This window comes from Brachycentrus maculatus, unplaced genomic scaffold (genome assembly GCF_059751285.1).
Source record: "Brachycentrus maculatus isolate JH-2025_06_01 unplaced genomic scaffold, ASM5975128v1 h1tg000008l, whole genome shotgun sequence".
NCBI classification, from domain to species: domain Eukaryota; kingdom Metazoa; phylum Arthropoda; class Insecta; order Trichoptera; family Brachycentridae; genus Brachycentrus; species Brachycentrus maculatus.
The window spans coordinates 877077-896382 of record NW_028280763.1 but is presented as its reverse complement, the minus strand read 5'-3'; the positions used below and the strand labels follow the sequence as shown (position 1 = coordinate 896382).

General features: G+C 28.9%; 1 protein-coding gene across 2 annotated transcripts in view; it reads left to right on the top strand.

Moving 5' to 3' along the window:
• The first annotated feature begins 870 nt into the window (after positions 1–870).
• The window catches only part of Mctp (multiple C2 domain and transmembrane region protein), a 136415-nt gene continuing 117979 nt past the window's right edge, over positions 871–19306 (top strand). Inside the window, exons 1-2 of one of the 2 annotated variants that reach the window (XM_088260744.1) lie at positions 871–1154; positions 17235–17450. In XM_088260744.1, coding sequence (XP_088116870.1) covers positions 17414–17450 — 37 coding nt within the window. In that variant the 5' untranslated portion in view covers positions 871–1154; positions 17235–17413. The remainder of the gene's footprint in view (positions 1155–17234; positions 17451–19306) is intronic. The other variant, XM_088260754.1, reaches the window with a different exon arrangement.

Sequence of the window (19306 nt, the reverse complement as noted above, 5' to 3'; positions counted from 1 at the left end):
TGTGTAATGTGATCACTTAAGCCAATGACGTTTGTTAGCCCTGTAAATACTCACATACTAATATAGAGTTTCTGCTTTTACTAAGCAGAAACTCTTATATTAGTATGTGAGGTCCGAATCCTGGATTATAATCACACACATGAGAAACGCCAGAAAATAATATTTTTTATTACATTTCCATTTTCCCTCTATTTAGGTTTTTGTATGAAAAAAACTCATTTACATGGTTTTCATAAAAATAAAATATTTATTTTATCAAGTAATTTATATTTTTCCTCCTTTTATTTTGTTCTTCAGTTACTTAAAAACGTAAAATAGGGGTTTCATCGTATATCCCCTGAAAGATGATATATTACAATATATGAAAACCCTAAATTTAGTCGAATTATACATATTGTCTTCATATAAAGACATTATTTGTCTGTGATTAAATATCTGATATATATTCCTAAAAATATCCTTATAAATCTGCGTATTTAAATAATTGCGTAGAACACAAATTCTACGCAATAAATCAAATAATATGTGTGTATAAATGTAGTTGAAATTGTCTTAAATTTATATGGCTGCGTTTTCCAACTGTCATGCGCAGATCAGTTTCCCGCTCACTTGGAAAATCGATGTTGCCGTTCGGAAAAAAACGAATTAACGTAGCGTAATTCAACAGATGTCGATGGACAAACATTCATAAAAATAACTAACAATTTACTTTAAAGAAAAATTAAATTAAATCTAGAATAAATAGTATTAAATACGTTGTAGGATATAAGTTTTGGATGTGTTTTCGAACGGAAAAATAGTATTGTGGCGTGGTTTTTATTTAATTTTTATCATGGCAACATTACGTTTTCGTACTGTATGAAGGCTGTCAGATACAATAGAGGTCGCTAGTATAGAAGTCTAGTAAGGCACTTAATGTCGCCTTTTCAGTCGCGTCTTTTTCACGAAAGAATACAAGCTTTTTGTCCTATCTAAATGCATTTTATATTATTTGTATTTACCGAGTATACGCAAGATTGATTGCGTAATGTGTGTCGATGTAGTGTGGTGTTTTTAGTGGCGATGTTATGTGATGTTTTTCGTTATTCTGTGGTCCCGGTACATCGCACTGTGACAGATGCTCGTTATTGGGTCAAATCAAATAAGGGATGAGTGTAAGCATTGTTTTATTGTATGTATATCGTTTTATAATAGTCTATTTTCAGATTAAAATAAAAAAAATTAAAAAAGGTTTTTTTTAATCTTTTAAATATCATTAAATTAAAATCATGGTTTATTTATTGTATTTCCGCAATTTTATTAAAACTTTTACATGTTTTTAATTCAGACATATTTTTTAAAAATTTCGTTCGCAAATATGTAACATTTTTATTTTTAAATTTTAATGATTAAACTGCTCATCTCAATTTCTATTTTTTTCGGCATTTACATTTTTTAAAGACAATTCTTATTTTGATGTTTTTTTTTGTTTTTTGATTTAATCGAAAATATTTAAATAATTATTGTCGGTTAAACTTTTTGTAGATAATAAATGGATATTGGTGGGTTTATCGCTATGAGCAATGTCTTCTTACCAACCAAAAAAAGGCGTCATTTAAAAATACTTTATTTTTACTAAATTAATGTTCCATAATTTTCATACTTTAAAATGTAGGTACCTACCTACAGGACATTGTGTTGTATTGTTGCAGTATAGACTTGATTGTAACGATTGAAAGAATAATGACATATCTTTCATATGATGTATATACAAATCAGAGTAGTTCTAACTATTCATAAATTTTATTTTTTAAACGCATGAAAAATAATTTTCTTCATAGTTATGTACTGCCAGTTTAGCTTTCGTTTATAGGTTTTACACATCAGTTTTCCACACATACTTCTCAGTGATGGCATTTCGACTGCATTCAGTCTACTTTCACCCTTCGTTTCTCATATCATACTTAACTTAAATACATTAGTGTTGGTATCATAACTCCGTTAACTACATACATAAATAAATCCGTAGAATTATAAATAATTATACTAATAACAATACTAATAACGAGGCGACCTTGGGGTATTCACAACATTTTGAGTGTGTCTAAATACTTTTCACAAACCTGGGTTTTCTCCATTTGTTAGACAGGAGCTACATATTTTTACACTTCAATGAAATCGTGTTTTCAGATGCTTCCGCATGTAAAAAAAATCTGAGTTTCGGATCTTGCAAACATAAGCAAATGGTCTCTGCCAAATAAAGCTTTTTCATCCCAGCAAAAATGGCTGTGAGAACTCATATATACTGTTTGATGAGATTGATCATGTATCAAGGAGTTCCAAAAAGGTGATTGTCAATCATGAATAGAATGGTGAATGTTGCACGTATGTAAAGTGATAACTTAACCGCCCTTTAACAGGTCATAAAGCCTGTATATATTTTTCTTCATCAATGTTGAGATGTCTTAAGGTCGTTTAAAAGCGATGTAGATTATTTTAAGAAAAGTGCGCTTTATAAATTATCTCAATTTATTATCATGTTTTCACTTTATATGACACTACTTCGAATCCTTACATTTACTAAATGAAATTAATTTTTATCTGAATTTATATTTTTTTTTTCGGTGTATCGCGAAGTGGATGAGTTCTTTTTTCTCGAACCATTCGAAGTGACAACCGTAAAATAATATTTGTGCCTAACAAAGAGATCTTTGCTCGTCAGACGCTTTTGTTCGTCACAAACGAACGAAACGACAATAGAGAATGGAAATAGAACGAGATAATGGCTAGCAAAATATGACGAGTATCCTCGTCAAAATATCAAATAAAAATTAGACCGTATCTCTAAATTATTGACATAACTTACGTATATTAACTTAGCTCTAATGGATTGTATGTATATGTATATATATATATATATATATATATATATATATATATATATATATATATATATATATATATATATATGTATATATATATATATATATATATATATATATATATATATATATATATATATATATACATATATATATATATATATATATATATATATATATATATATATGTATATAAATATATATATATATATATATATATATATATACATATATATATATATATATATATATATATATATATATATATATATATATATATATATATATATATATATATATATATAAATATATATATATATATATATATATATATATATATTTATATATATATATATATATATATATATATATATATATATATATATATATATATATATATATATATATATATATATATATATATATATATATATATATATATATATATATATATATATATATATATATATATATATATATATATATATATATATATATATATATATATATATATATATATATATATATATATATATATATATATATATATATATATATATATATATATATATATATATATATCTTTAAATACTACTTAATAGATTTATATTATCCACTGACACTTCGTGATGGAATTGCATTTTTAATTTATTATTAGATTAAAACCAATATTTTTAGCTTTTCCACTTTTTTATTTGACCAGCGACCGGGTTTCACACAAATAAAAAAGTGGAAAAGCTAAAAATATTGGTTTTAATCTAATAATAAATTTTAAATACTACGATTCTAGAAATTCTTGATTTTTTTCGGATTATATCGTATTTTGATGTATTTTCCCTATACTTATTACCTGTTATCACGGCCTACGGCGGTTAAGAGCGTTGTTTATTTATGAACTCTTTTTACTAATTTCAAAGGTCATTTTATATGTGAAACATTGCTCTCCAGTTATTTCAATCAGTGAAAATGTGCAAATTTGTTTGTACTTTTCATTTAAACCTTAATTTTTTATATTAAAATGCAAAAAAGCATTATTTGAGTGAAACTGAGCGGTCTTAAATAATTTTATTGAATTCACAAGAGTTAACAGGTTAAAACAGCTTATAAAAAATAAATGGTCCCGATGTACGGTCCAAACAAAATTTAAAATATTTTTGTTTCTGGTTTTTAATAGGTATTACTGCCTTTTACTAAATAAAATATACATGCATTAAAACATACAAGTTATTAATAGCCGTAAGTTAAAAACAGTCGTTTTGAGGTAAACGCGTTTATAGTAAACTTAAAATTATGCTTTTCGCCAAAACATGTATCAAATTAATACAATTTTGCGGCTTCTTGGGTAGTGAATATCCCAGCAAAAGAAAAAGATAGAGATAAATCTTTGATTGTATATGATAGAGACCAGTTATTAAAATGATTTGAGCCATATTACGCCAAATAGCCACCACTTGAGTTACGGCTAGTTACCTTTACACAATACACATTAATTAGCCTTTCCGGGAGTATGGACGTAAATGAACGTCGGTGCGAATTTGCCTCAAAGGAGTATCGACGTTAATGAACGTCGCAGTCTATCTGTCAGTTGGTATGATGTAATGTATATACATAGTAATGACATCTGTGGATATTTGTATTTAACTTTATCATAAAATAAAATCTGGAGATGGTGTGTTTTATTTTTATTCTAATTATTTTAAAATAATATCTATCTTAATAATACAAAGATTTTATGTTTAAAAAAATACATATTTAATATAAAAAATCCCAATCCTTAGAGAAAGTCGGATATCAAACATTGTACTCCTGGAAAAGTTAGTATAGATAAACGAGTATTAATAATTTTCCATACAATACTCATGACAGGTCTGTATGTAAATCCGTGTTAGTTCATACACCCCTCTCGCGTGTAATTTTTTTCAATATTTTTTCATTTCCAAGTAGGCCCCGAAGTATTGCGTGTTAACTAGTGATTCGAAGCCTTATTGCGCTTTGTTTAATATTTTAAAAATACGTACATGAAAGGAATAGAGTGTGCGAGAACTATTCCACCCTTGGCACACACCTCATAATCTAGGCAAACTTATCACTGTGTGTGCTTGAAGTACTTAGCTAAGTAATTAATCAAAATTATTTAGCGGAAAATAGAATTTTCTTCAGTTTTTCAATTCATATGTTTTTTTGGACGTTTTACAAACCAAATTGGACATTTCGCTCACTCCTTTCAAGAAAGTCATATGTCAAAAAACTTAATTTTTCATGAGACCGTTTTTAAGGTTTAAGAATATAATAAAATGTATTAAAAATAAACTTTAAGCCACTTATTGAACTTTTTACTGTGCAACAGATCTTTTTAGGTAAAACTTGAAGGTTTTTTCTCCGTTTGAAAAATATTAAGTTTAATTTAAAAAATAATTAAACAAAACCTTTTCTTCAAAATGCAAAAACAACACTTTCTGCCCTGTAGCGGGTAAATATTATGTTAAAAATATGCCGCTTTTGCTAGGATATAGTACATTTTCTGGGCATTCTGAAAACATGCTCAACTGAAAATTGACGATTTTTGATTCATGACGTTGCAACGCGTTGTTGAGAGGAGTGACCGATGTGTTTTTTTTATACATTGAGAATATGGAAAATTTGGAAAATTTAACTAATCAAATCGGACATATTAGAAATAAAATTGGACGTATAACATTTTTTACATTTCACAATATATTATAAAGACAAGTATAAAAAATATATAATGTAATATGAAAAAAAGATTCCACAAAGGCATGGCCTATTTGTGGGTATACATTGTATTTTAGGTTATGGTGAAGGGCACTGACAAGTATACAATAGATGTTATCAGTAATAAAATTAGATTAAAAATGTGAATATAAACTTTAAATATTTGAGTGTCATAGAAAACAAAAAATCAAAAAGATAAGATGAAAAATTCAGCAAATATTTTTTATATGAGTTATACCTTTAAAAAAACTAATAAACCAAATTGGAAGTTTAACAAATGAAATTGGACGTTTTATAAACTAAATTGGACATTTAACAAATCAAATTGGACGTCTTATAAATCAAAAAGGACTTTTAACAAATCAAATTGGATGTTTTATAAATCAAATTGGACATTTAACAACAACCTCATAACTCACCAAAAAATTAAAATACGACCTCAGTAAAAGTGCCTTAGTTTTCGAGATATTTCCATTTTTATGAATTTTCCGAAAAACTACCCCCTAGATCAGTTTTTTGAATGCCACTTCTTCAATTTTTCATATTTTAGGATTCAAATTTTTGTTTCACAATAACACACAAAAATAATTTAATTCAACTTAAACACTTTTCACTTTACTTAAACAAAGCAATTCTTTACATCGGAATTCCTAATAAATGAAATAATTTTAAAATCAGCTCATTTTGCATTAAAAAGCAATATCTTTTTTTCTAATGTAAAATATAGTAAATGTTAAGCTGTTTTAAAAATTACTTAAAAAGATCAAACTTTTAAAATAACTTGCCGGGTTAGCATCGTATATTTTTTTTTCAGGGTGAAGAGTCAAAATCACCTAAAAATTTATTATAAAATCACTGACCGGGCATTAATTTTTTTCCGCTAAGGCCACCCAGTATTGGTAATATTTTGGACTGTGATCAATAGAACATTTATTCAGTATTATGAAACACAAATAAAAATCCTAAAATATCCTAAAATGTGAAAAATTGAAAAAGTGGCACTCAAAAAACTGATTCAAGGCGTAGATGTTCGGAAAATTCATAAAAGTGGAAATTTCTGGAAAACTAAGGTACTTTTATTGAGGTCATATTTTCATTTTTTGGTGAGTCCTAACATCCTTTTAAAGGAATACGTCGGATTATGGTTTGAATGAATAAATGAAAATCTTCATATTTGATTCTAGAGTAATAAGTTTGTAAACCACTGAGTTAGTTTTTTAGTAAGTTATGATATTTCAAGTACACTATGCTAAAAAAATATGATAATTTTTTTAAGTAAAAAAAAGTATGTTACGGTAAATCGTGAGTGACATTCCGATAAGAATATAAAAAATATGGAAATTATGTCGTGCGTATATTTAAAAAAAAATTGTAGTACAACGCAAGGCCTTCCATGTACATACATAGATATGATTCTTATAATTTGACAAGGAAAACATTTATTTGTTATATTTATCAACATATGTATGCATACATTTTCAATGAATAATAGCAATTAGATGAACGGACCTTCAAATATATAATTATGTAGATTTTATATTTGTATAGTCATGTTTAATACATAATATCATATTGTACATTGATACACACGCATAGGTTTATACATATAATATAATAAATTCGCAACTTCTTCAAACCCTTATCTGCACCCAATGGTGCATCGGGCACTGCGTTATATACAAGCAGTGTTATCTTGATCGTTAACACATAAGAAGTGATCAGCCCTGGACTTCAGGTACCAGTCCGGGGTAGTAATAAATATTAGAGTGAAAAATATTTATTTGACCGCCCCTAGGAATCGAACCCGGCACCTCTAGTACGGTAGCCAAGCGTGCTGACCACGCACGCTATATATATATATATATATATATATATATATATATATATATATATATATATATATATAATACAAAATATAAATACGAGTATTTATATTACAGAATTTGTTTTGGATATTATAATTTAAAAAATAAGTATTCAAGGATGAATATATTGTAAGAATTTCAAACAACAGAAAAAACATGTTTCGTGGATGTGACAAAAAGTTTTCCAATATAAAAATGTAATTTGTTTTCTTAACACTGTATAATGAATATATTAAGAAATACCAAGTTATAAATATTAATGTAGGTTCCATGACGCGTAGCAGTAGCATTATATTTATATTCAAATCTTTATTTTAAAACAACTGTATACATTACATCTCAATGAATAATTTCAGATATAATTCGGTTTTAAAATCAACATAAAATTCTAAATTACTAGGGTTTTTCTTTAAATAAGTTATTATTTTTATATTATTTATTTTTAAGCACTAACTTTGTGTTTTTCCATTTTATAATTAAAATGTTACTTTGTTTTAAAATCACTTTAAATATTTTATAATGATTAAAGAAAACACTTGTTTTTTACCACTTGAGTTTTATTATAGACTACATGTTTCAGAAGTTAAACTTCCATCATTCAGGTCTGTATAATAACTATACAGTTATTTTATTATATCAGTTATTATACAGACCTGAATGATGGAAGTTTAACTTCTGAAACATGTAGTCTATAATAAAAATCAAGTGGTAAAAAACAAGTGTTTTTTTTAACCATTGTAACATGTCTTACCACAAAGTTAATGCCGAAACAATAAATAAAATTAATATTTTATTATAACTTAATTAAAATGTCTACTGGTTTCGAAGCTAACCGCTTATTTATGAAGACTGACTAAAACTAATAGTATTAATCAGTGTTGATAAAGAAGCGAAAAGTTAGCTTCGAAACTGGTAGACATTATAATTAAGTTAAAATAAAATATTAATAGTGATTTTAAAACATTATTACAATTTAATTATATTATTTTTATTTTAACATCTCAGCATTGATGTGTCGGGGTATTTACAGGGCTCGTCATAAGTACGTTCAGTGATATCTTTATACACGTGTAGCATTCATTATTCTACCCATGACCAATAAATTTGTAGACCACTGACTTATACTTTCATTCGTCAAATTACATACAAATAAGAACAACTAATAAAACTTTCTTATACTATTTCAAACAGGAAAATATCCAAATTCGTAGCAAACCTCGAACTAAATTAATATGATTTATTACACGCGTGCCATCGTTTAACATTCAACCGGCTGTTCAGTGTCTGGTTTGATTTAACTGAAGTTCAAGATGTGAAAAACTATGTTATTTTCCATACTTTCGTAGTCAAACTCTAGTCGGTGAAATGAGTGTATTTCGTGTCGAATACAACAGGTAGTTGTAATTATAGTACAAGACATTTATGTTTTTTTTTACTAATGGGGTTTTTTTCTACCCAAGACACTTTTGCATAAAAATATCTTTAAAATGAATTAATAAATAATATACTTGCTTTATCCAATCATGCGTTGCTGTGGCTCAGCCAGAACAAATGGAAAATAAAGAAAACAGGAGGCAAACGATTCCTTTATAGATAGATAGATATATAGATAGATATAATATAGATAGATAGATATAATAATATAGAAAAAATGAGAGAAGAACTAAACTGGTTATCTATAAAAAAGAGACTTAAATTTAATATGCTGATCTTTAAACATAATTTTTTAAACGATAAATTACCAAAATGTTTTAAGGATAAAATACTTTTAAACAAAAATTGTCATGAACATATTACTAGAAATAAGGATCAAATAAGACTGCCATTGTTGAAAAAAACCGAGTCGCAAAATTGTTTAATGTATAAGGGTTTAAAAATGTATGATGAGATGCCTGAATGTATGAAGATTGAAAAAAGTCTGAAATAATTTAAAAATAAATGTTTTGTTTACTGTAAAGAGATGTAAATGTAATATATATATATATATATATATATATATATATATATATATATATATATATATATATATATATATATATATATATATATATATATATATATATATATATATATATATATATATATATATATATATATATATATAAATATATATATATATATATATATATATATATATATATATATATATATATATATATATATATATATATATATATATATATATATATATATATATATATATATATATATATAAATATATATATATATATATATATATATATATAATATATATGTATATATATATGATAATAAAACCCTTACCGCACCCCAATGGTGCATAGGGCACTGCTTCATATGAACGCAGTGTTATCTCGATCGTTTACACATGAAGGAAAGGTGATCAGCCCTCCACTTCAGGTCCAGTGTAATATTGAATAAATATTAGAGTGAAAAAATCACTTATATTTATTAAACCCCCCTGGGATTCGAACCCGGGACCTCCAGAACGGTAGCCGAGCATGCTGACCATAACACTACGTAGGCGGACATGTATATTAGGATGATGTAAATTAATTATAAATAATAGTTTATATTAGTTGTAATATAAGCTAACTGAAGAAATAAAAAATAATAATATTATGTTTCATTTCACAATTCATGTGAACCGATGAAAATATTTAAAAAAATCAACAATATAGTGATAGCAGCTGTCAAGAAACATGCTGTCAGCCGTAAGCAATTTTTAGTATTCGAGTACCACCAATATGTTCAATAGATTACGCTGCCATTTCGGTAAAGAAATATTATATCACAAACACCAATAAATATTATATCACAGACCAATTGAAAATAAATCTTATTAATTGTTTCGGCAGTCACTTTGTGGTAAAATCTATCCATTTTAAATTTAAGTTTTACTTGGTAAATATCAGTTTCTGAAAATGTATTATGACATGTATTTCGATGCATTTCGCATAAGATGTTTTGAAAATGATACCAAATGTATCGAACACGTATCACAATAGATTTTAAGAAATTGTGGTATTTACCAAGTAAAATTTGTATGACTGAGGAGATGCATGAACGTGTAAGAGGCGAAGAATGTATGCAAAGAGAGAGTGGTGTGGCGTTCTATTATTATCTCGGCCTACCACTGCGGGGAAGCGGCGTGATGGTTAGTTAGTTAGTCAGTTACCAAGTAAAATTTAATTTAAAAAATCCATTTTAAACATATTTTGTTATTGGTGGGAATCGAACCCGTGACGCCAGTTTCGTAGTCGAGCGTCTACCCAACTAAGCCACACGCTTGTCCGTTTTTACCCGCATTTCTTTCACTTAGGCATCTTCATTATAAATTATACATTTTTTTTCGATTTTTTAATATATTTTTTTACCAAAGAATAATTGCGGACGAATTAATTTTGGAAAGATGCCAGATCTGTTAAATGCAAGCCTTAGAAGAACACCAAAAGGGCAATAAAATGCCAAAAACAGAAAGCATACTAAATTTAACGTCTCTTTCTTATTTTTTTTCTAGGATCTTTAGTGTCAGAATAAATTAATGTATATTGACATCTCAACATAGATGAAGAATAATATGAACGTCTGGGTATTTAACCCGACTGGTTTAAGTGAACATTTTATTTATTCAAGTGCAACACTCACCAACTGTTTTCTGTGTATTATTCCAAATTTGAATTCTGGAGGTAAAAATTATATTCACTTATTATTGCTACTGGTTAGAGCTGATTACCTTTCCGTCATGTGTTAACGATCAAGATAACACTGCTTTTATATGATGCAGTGTCTTATGCACCATTGGGGTGCGGATAAGGGTTTTGAAGTTGAAGTATTTTTAATAGACCTCTTGTAATTCTTAATACCATCATTAAAAATGTCGATGATTTTCATTTTTTTCTGATTGTGCAACCTTAGCATTCTAGATTTCAGGATGCCAAGATGTTTTAAAAGAGAAATATGTGTTTTTTTTTTGTATTTTTATTATTGACATACATATTTCAATTTTATACTATTTCTGAGCACCTAAACGGCTCATTATTAAAAAAGGGATCAAATTGTGGTAGAGTGGGTTCGAGCCGAGAAACTCTGACTTAACCCTTTCCGGTCCTATGTCGAATGTCATGCGACATCGACTTTATTCCGGTGAGTCCAATGTCGAATGTCATTCGACATTTTTTTCTTCATCAGTTTAGAGTTAAAATACAAGCAAACATTTTTTTTCACACTCGTATTTAGTGTAAAATGTAATAATAAGAGACAAGATTGTATCCAATGAAATTAAAAAGAATTTTTTAACACAAGTGTAGTTTTATTTTTTTTTAAACTTGGATGTATTGTTTAACCGTGTAATGCTGTCAATCTATTGTGGACCTGGTGGAATTTTTAATTTTTTTTTATGGACCGGAAAGGGTTTAGAGTCCGCGACACTAACCACGGGCCCACAACCCGACACAAATTTTATTCTTTTTTTATAAATGGGAAGAACGATATTTCTATCTTCTATCTTCTTTCATAAAAAAAAGGGAAGAACGATACATGTTTCAAATCAAGTTGAGAGACCTTTAAAACAGTTATTTTGACCCAGGTTTGATTTACATACTGGTATATAGATATATGTAAAAAAATGTCATCTCATCAAAGATAAAGAAGAATTCTCGGAAGCTCCATATATATGAACCAATTCAGAAACGTTGTTATTGAATCACTAGAACTTCACAAGAGACATCTATTGGTGAGATGAAAAGAAGCTTTTTATTGAGCAGAAACTCTTATATCAGTATGTGAGGTTCGAATCCAGGATTATAATCACACACATGAGAAACGCCAGAAAATATCATTTTTATTTTTAATATTTAAGCTTATAATTTAAACAGTTAATTTATTTACAACATTTATATTTGGACCCACTCAAAATGAGAACTGTGCAATTCCAGTTCAAGAGAAAGGCTTTTGTTCAATATTGGATACAAAAAGAAGGCTAAAGTGTGTGAGTAAAGAAACTTTTTTATTTCTGTAGTCCGTCATAGGCTGGTTTAAGTGATCACTTTACACACGTGTAACATTCACCAATTCTACCCATTATTGACAACCACACTACTCAAATTCTTAAAAATTCTTTATATATGAGCCAATTTAGAAACCTTGTTCTTGAATCACTAGAACTTCACTAGAGACATCTATTGGTGAGATGTAAAGAAGCTTTTTTTAAGCAGAAACTCTTATATTAGTATGTGAGATCCGCATCCTGGATATAATCACACGCCAGAAAATATCATTTTCATTTTTAATATTTAAGCTTATAATTTGACCAGATAATTTATGTACCTACAACATTTTGAGTGTGTCCAAATACTTGTTCACAAAATCTGGATAAGGCTGGTTACACCGTCATTGGTGAATGTTACACGTGTGTAAAGTGATCACTTAAACCAGCCTATGACGGTCATCAGCCCCGTAAATGCAGGACTTCCATATTCCTCTTCATCTTTGATGAGATGTCAAAAAATAATATGAAAATAACTCCTGTAGTTGGAGATTATCCAGATTTTGTGAACAAGTATTTGGACACACTCAAAATGTTGTAGATATTTCTATCTTCTATCTTCTTTCATAAAAACTATCTTCTTTCATAAAAACCGACTTCTATCTTCTTTCATAAAAAAGGGAAGAACGATACATATTTCCAATCAAGTTGAGACACCTTTAAAGCAGTTATTTTGTAGCTACTTCAAAAGCTACTCAAAGTTAGTACGCTGGTAATGCATACACTGTTTACTGTGCACAATAAACCTATTTCATAGATTGCTAAAGCACTCGGCAACAGATCGTTGACCTGGTTCCAATTTAATTTTCTACATATCGGGTTTTCCAATGCGGGTCTTGAATAAACATTGAAATGTCTCTTATCTTGGGAAAATCAGGGTACATTATGTAATGAAAAACTAACTAACTGAACATCACGCCGCTTCTCCGTAGGGGTAGGCAGAGAAAATCGAAGAACGCCACACCATTCTGTCTTTGCAAACATTTTTCGCCTCATCCACATTCATGCATCTCTTAATACATACCTGACGATGATTAAAGAAAACACTTGTTTTATACCACTTTTATTTTTATATTTTATATTTTAGTTATTTTAGTGCCCGCCTCCGTAGTGTTATGGTCAGCGCGCTCGGCTACCGTTCTGGAGGTCCCGGGTTCGATTCCCAGGGGTGTTCAAATAAATATAAGTGATTTTTTCACTGTAATATTTATTCAATAATACCCTGGACTGATACCTGAAGCGGAGGGCTGATCACCTTTCCTTCATGTGTAAACGATCAAGATAACACTGCATTTATATGAAGCAGTGCCCTATGCACCATTGGGGTACAGATAAGGGTTTATTATTATTATTATTATTTTGTCCGCCTCCGTAGTGTAATGGTCAGCACGCTCGGCTACTGTTCTGGAGGTTCCGGGTTCGATTCCCAGAGGGGGTCAAATGAATATAAGTGATTTTTTCACTGTAATATTTATTCAATATTACCCTGGACGGATACCTGAAGCGGAGGGCTGATCACCTTTCCTTCATGTGTAAACGATCAAGATAACACTGCATTTATATGAAGCGGTGCCCTATGCACCATTGGGGTACAGATAATGGTTTTATTATTATTATTAGTTATTAAACAGACCTGAATGATGGAAGTTTAACTTCCGAAACATGTAGTCTTTAATAAAACTCAAGTAGTATAAAACAAGTGTTTTTTTAATCATTGTAACATGTCTTACCACAAAGTTAATGCCGAAACAATAAATAAAATACCTGACGATTATTACGACTCCTTACCCGGCGGCTTTCAAGTATTTGACATACCTGATTGTGCTAAGTTTTATTTCCTTGGTCTTCCTCTGCTTCTTTTTCCAACGACATTCGCCTCATCAATTTGTTTAACCGTTCTTTCCTCACTCATGCGTTCCACATGTCCAAACCATCTCAACACACCTTTCTTGACTTTATCGATAATGCTTATACCTCAGCTTTGCATTCTTTCCTTATTTCACCATTTGAACATCTTACATACATCGTTTTGTTGCGCATTCTGTATATACAATGCAGTTGAAAATAAATGAGCTTTAAATGCACATTAAAACAATGTTGTTTTCTTTATCAATTTGTTATAGATCGATGTATGTTTAAACATTGTTTTGACATGTGGAATGTCCAAACCATCTCAACACACCTTTCTTAATTTTATCTATAATGCTTATCTCAGCCTTCACATTATGTAATGAAAATAGAATAATGCATGTATGTATGTGTGTGTATCGGTAAATTACTTGAGTAGGCTTGACAATTTTAAAAACAAACTTACGTATTAAATGTTAAAATCTAACACTGATTTTTTGAGTCTTCTAAATTGTATTTTGTTGTTAAAGAATACACACAAAATAAAACTTTGTGACAGTTGTTTGGCCTTGTTATTGTTTTTTTTTAAACGAATGCATTATTTTGAAAATTCCAAAAAGTCCGTTATTAAATATGTTTCCAATCATTCATCATCCCTGATCCCTTTTGACTGTTACTGCCATTCAATACAAAGCCACTTGAGGTCTACTCAAGCTGCTTTGCCTTACCGTCATAATATTTTGAATTTTGTTAAGTGGATAGTGTTTTAGTATTAATCAGTCTTGATAAAGAAGCAGTTAGCTTCGAAGCCGGTAGACATTATAATTAAGTTAAAATAAAATATTTATAGTGATTTTAAAACAAAGAAACGTTTTAAATAAAAAATTATTATGTTTAAATTATTTTTTAAATAACTCCTAAGAGGAGAAACCCAGGTTTATCAACAAGTACTTGGACACACCTAGAACGCTGTGAACTCATATTTTCATTTTTACGGATAGATATACGCATGATTTTCGTACTCTCTAAAGAATATACTTCTTTGTGCGCGAATAAATAAAGATTTCCGTTGGTTAAATAAGACAAATCTAAGTTTGATGATGATATTGAATGCATTGAAACACGTGTTAAAAATAGTGGAATTTACTAAGCAAAATTTAAATCGATTGTGATTTCTAAACGTCCGACGATTAGTGAATACGAGAACACACCAGATACATTATAATTCACAATGCGCTAATATCCAACTTTAATCATAGAAAAACGTTTGGTAAAACGGTGTTTGATAGATGTTCGAATGATGAAATAAGGAAAGAATGCAAGGCTGAGATAAGCATTATCGATAAAGTTAAGAAAGGTGTGTTGAGATGGTTTGGACGTGTGGGACGTTTGAGCGAGGAAAGAACGGTTACACAAATTTATGAGGCGTATGTAGTTGGAAAAAGAAGCAGAGGAAGACCGCGGAAAACTTGGCATAACAAGTATGTCAAATATTTGAAATCGGCTGGGTCAGGATTCGTAATAATTGTCGGGTATGTATGAGGAGATGCATGAATGTGGAAGAGGCGATAATGTTTGCAAAAATAGAGAGTGTGACGTTCCATTCTCCTGCGGGGAAGCGGCGTATGGTTAGTTAGTTAGTTAGATAAAACAGTTGAAATAAACGTAATTAAAATTTTATCATTAAAAAAACAACCGGAAACCACAAGATTTTAATTAACATAAGCTTAAACTACATCCAACTAATATTATTAATCATTATGCTTTGGGCATTCAACGATAGTTACTGTATTTTTTGTTTATATACCTATTTGTGAAGTGAATATTGTAGGTACTTATTTGCTGAATTGTTGATTCAATTTAATACTAAACCGAGTTTTATTTCGATTTTTTTAAGTTACTACTAGGGCTTGCATGTATATTTGCCAAAAAGGTAAAATTATCAGTTTTAATGTTCCAAATATTCTGTTATATTCTCCAAACTTAAGTTTTCTTTTTACTATTTTATCTTTTAAGACTAAAACAATTGAAAAATACCTTTTTTGAGTTTTTTAAACACGTTAATGTAAATACGACCAATTTTGAGAACAGATTTTCTTACCAGGAGGTGAAAATACAAACTATGAAAGTTTTTCTTTTATTTTACAGGTTTTTCATTTTAATTTTTATTTAATGTTTTACTTAGTAAACACCACTATTTCTTAAAATCTACTGTGACACGTGTTTTGATGCATTCCGCATCATTTTCAAACACCGTATGCGTATTCGGTGTTTGAAAATGATGCGGAATGCATCGAAAAACGTGTCACAGTAGATTTTAAGAAATAGTGGTATTTACTTAGTAAAACATTAATTAAAATGAATAGATTTTATCACAAAGTGACTGCTGTATCAATTAATGAAATTTTCATTTTAAATTGGACGTTTAACATATCGAATTGGACGTATTACAAAACACATTGGACGTTATATTGTATTTGATAAATAAAAATAAAAACACTTACATATACTTAGTTCTACATATACCGTCAGTGTGAATACCAGCCCTCATCCCATATTCTCAAGACTATCAAGTGCGTTAGTCGTCAAGTTGGCAAGCCTGCGCGGCGCGCTGTCAAAGTCTGTGTGCGCGATGTGCAAAGAAGTTTTCAGAAAAGATTTTCAATACTTCTTTGAATATGTTTTTAAATTTTTTATAACTATTTTATAAAATGCAATATAACGTTTAATTTGTATTGTAAACCATCTAATTCGATTTGTTTGCGTCTAATTTCATTTTGTTAGGCGTCCAATTTGGTTTGTAAAATGTTCAATTTGAAATGAAAAATTAAATATTCTTTGAATATATTTTTTTTCGTTGAAGGATTCTTTCTTAAACACGTTTTTTTCTTGTTTTTGTAGGTCCAGTGCATCAAATGAAATGATGTTTTTTGTTTTTAAAATATCTTCAAAGTGAGTCATAAGTGATTGTGGATATTTAAGTGATTGGTGATGGATCCAGAATCCAAGAGCTGGTCACCAATGGTAAGAAGCGTATCCTGGCTTGCCCATACCTGGTGCAGAGGTGCCTCATCTGATGCATGAAGATGTCAACCAAGAAGGGATCTCCGACCACAAGTAAGAATATTAATTGAAGTGTTCCAACTTGAAATAAAGCATCCATCTATTTGCAGTCGCCACCATCAGCCATACTTCTAAATCAATCTATTAATAACTAGCATGTGAATGGAATCCAACCACATTGCATATATACTTTGGAAAATTTATGCAATATAAACTTGCTAACTAACTATCTCGCCGCTTCCAATCCAACTGACGGCAATACCGACCGCCATACTTCCAATTTAATAACAACTAGTGTGTGAAAGGAATCCAATAACATTGCATACATAAACTTTTGAAAATTATTATTTTACAATATAAATTAACTAACTAACTAACCATCATGCCTCTTCCCCGTATGGGTAGGTAGAGAGAATATTACTCTGTTCCCAGCATAAATATGTATATATATATATATATATATATATATATATATATATATATATATATATATATATATATATATATATATATATATATATATGTATGTATATATGTATATCTTGAAGAAATATAAAAAAAAGACTTTTACACCATTAATTATATAAAACATTAAACTATGAGTGTAAGTCCCTCTCCAAGCACAAGAGCTCAGTCTCTTTTTTGGAAAGGCACAGCGAATCTAAAATTAAAAGTTTGCCACATGTATAGATGTTTAGAAAATGTATTATATTGTTCTTAAAAATGTAACTATATTAAATAAATTTAAAACAAATTAACTTTATATATTTATATTTATATTTATATACATATATATTTAAGTATTTGATACCTCTATTAAACCAGTTAATGACAATAATTTGCTTGTCAGATACTTTTCAAGAAAATACGTGTTTGTTTGACCATTAATTATTTTTCCCTTTTGACGTTTCTAAGGTCGAAATACAAGGGATAAAATCATTTTTATCTCCAAGACGATATCTAAGGAAGGTCTTTTCTCAATAACTATGCAATGTATTTATGTATCTCGAACCTGTGTCTAAGGTTTGATTGATTGATAACCCACAACAAAGTAAAGCCACTATAAAATGAAAAATTCCACAGAAAACGTTTCAACCCACTTCATCGATCGGTCAAAATACGGAGAATTAAAAACTAACTAACCAACTGTGTCGGGTTGTGGTCCCGTGGTTAGTATCGCGGACTCTTAAGTCAGAGTTTCTCAGTTCGAACCCACTCTACCACAATTCGATACCTATTTATAATAATGAGCCGCTTAGGCTCACAGAAATAGTATGAAATTATAAAATATTGGATTTTTTACCCTACTAAATATTGACATTCAAATATTTCAAATCCGTGATGACGTAAGATTTTTCTCAGTACTCCTCTGCTTCTATTTCCAACTTCATTCGCCTGATAAATTTATTTTACTGTTTTTGAAGGCAGAGAGAATAAGAAAATCACCTACTCTGTTTTTGAAGATTTCTTCACCTCTTTACTAAATCGATACAATAAAGAAAGGTGTGTTGAGATGGTTTGAGTATGTGAATCAAATGAGTGAAGAAAAAACAGTAAAAGAAATTTATGTATTAATTTTAAATCAAAGACAGATTTTTTGATTCTACTAAGTTGTATTTTATTAACAAAAACACATAAAAAATTATATTGTGACAATTGTTTCGCCTTGTTAGGGCATTATCAAACGAATGTCTTGATAATGCCCAAACAAGGCGAAACAATTGTCACAATATAATTTTTTATGTGTTTTTGTTAATAAAACACAACTTAGTAGACTCAAAAAATCTGTGTTTGATTTAAAATTAATACATAAATTAAAATGGAGTTCTACAAATTAAACTTCGCCTCTTCTATTTTCTCGATAAAATTTAGCATATATAGTTTGGGCATGTGAATGACTAAAGAAAAAA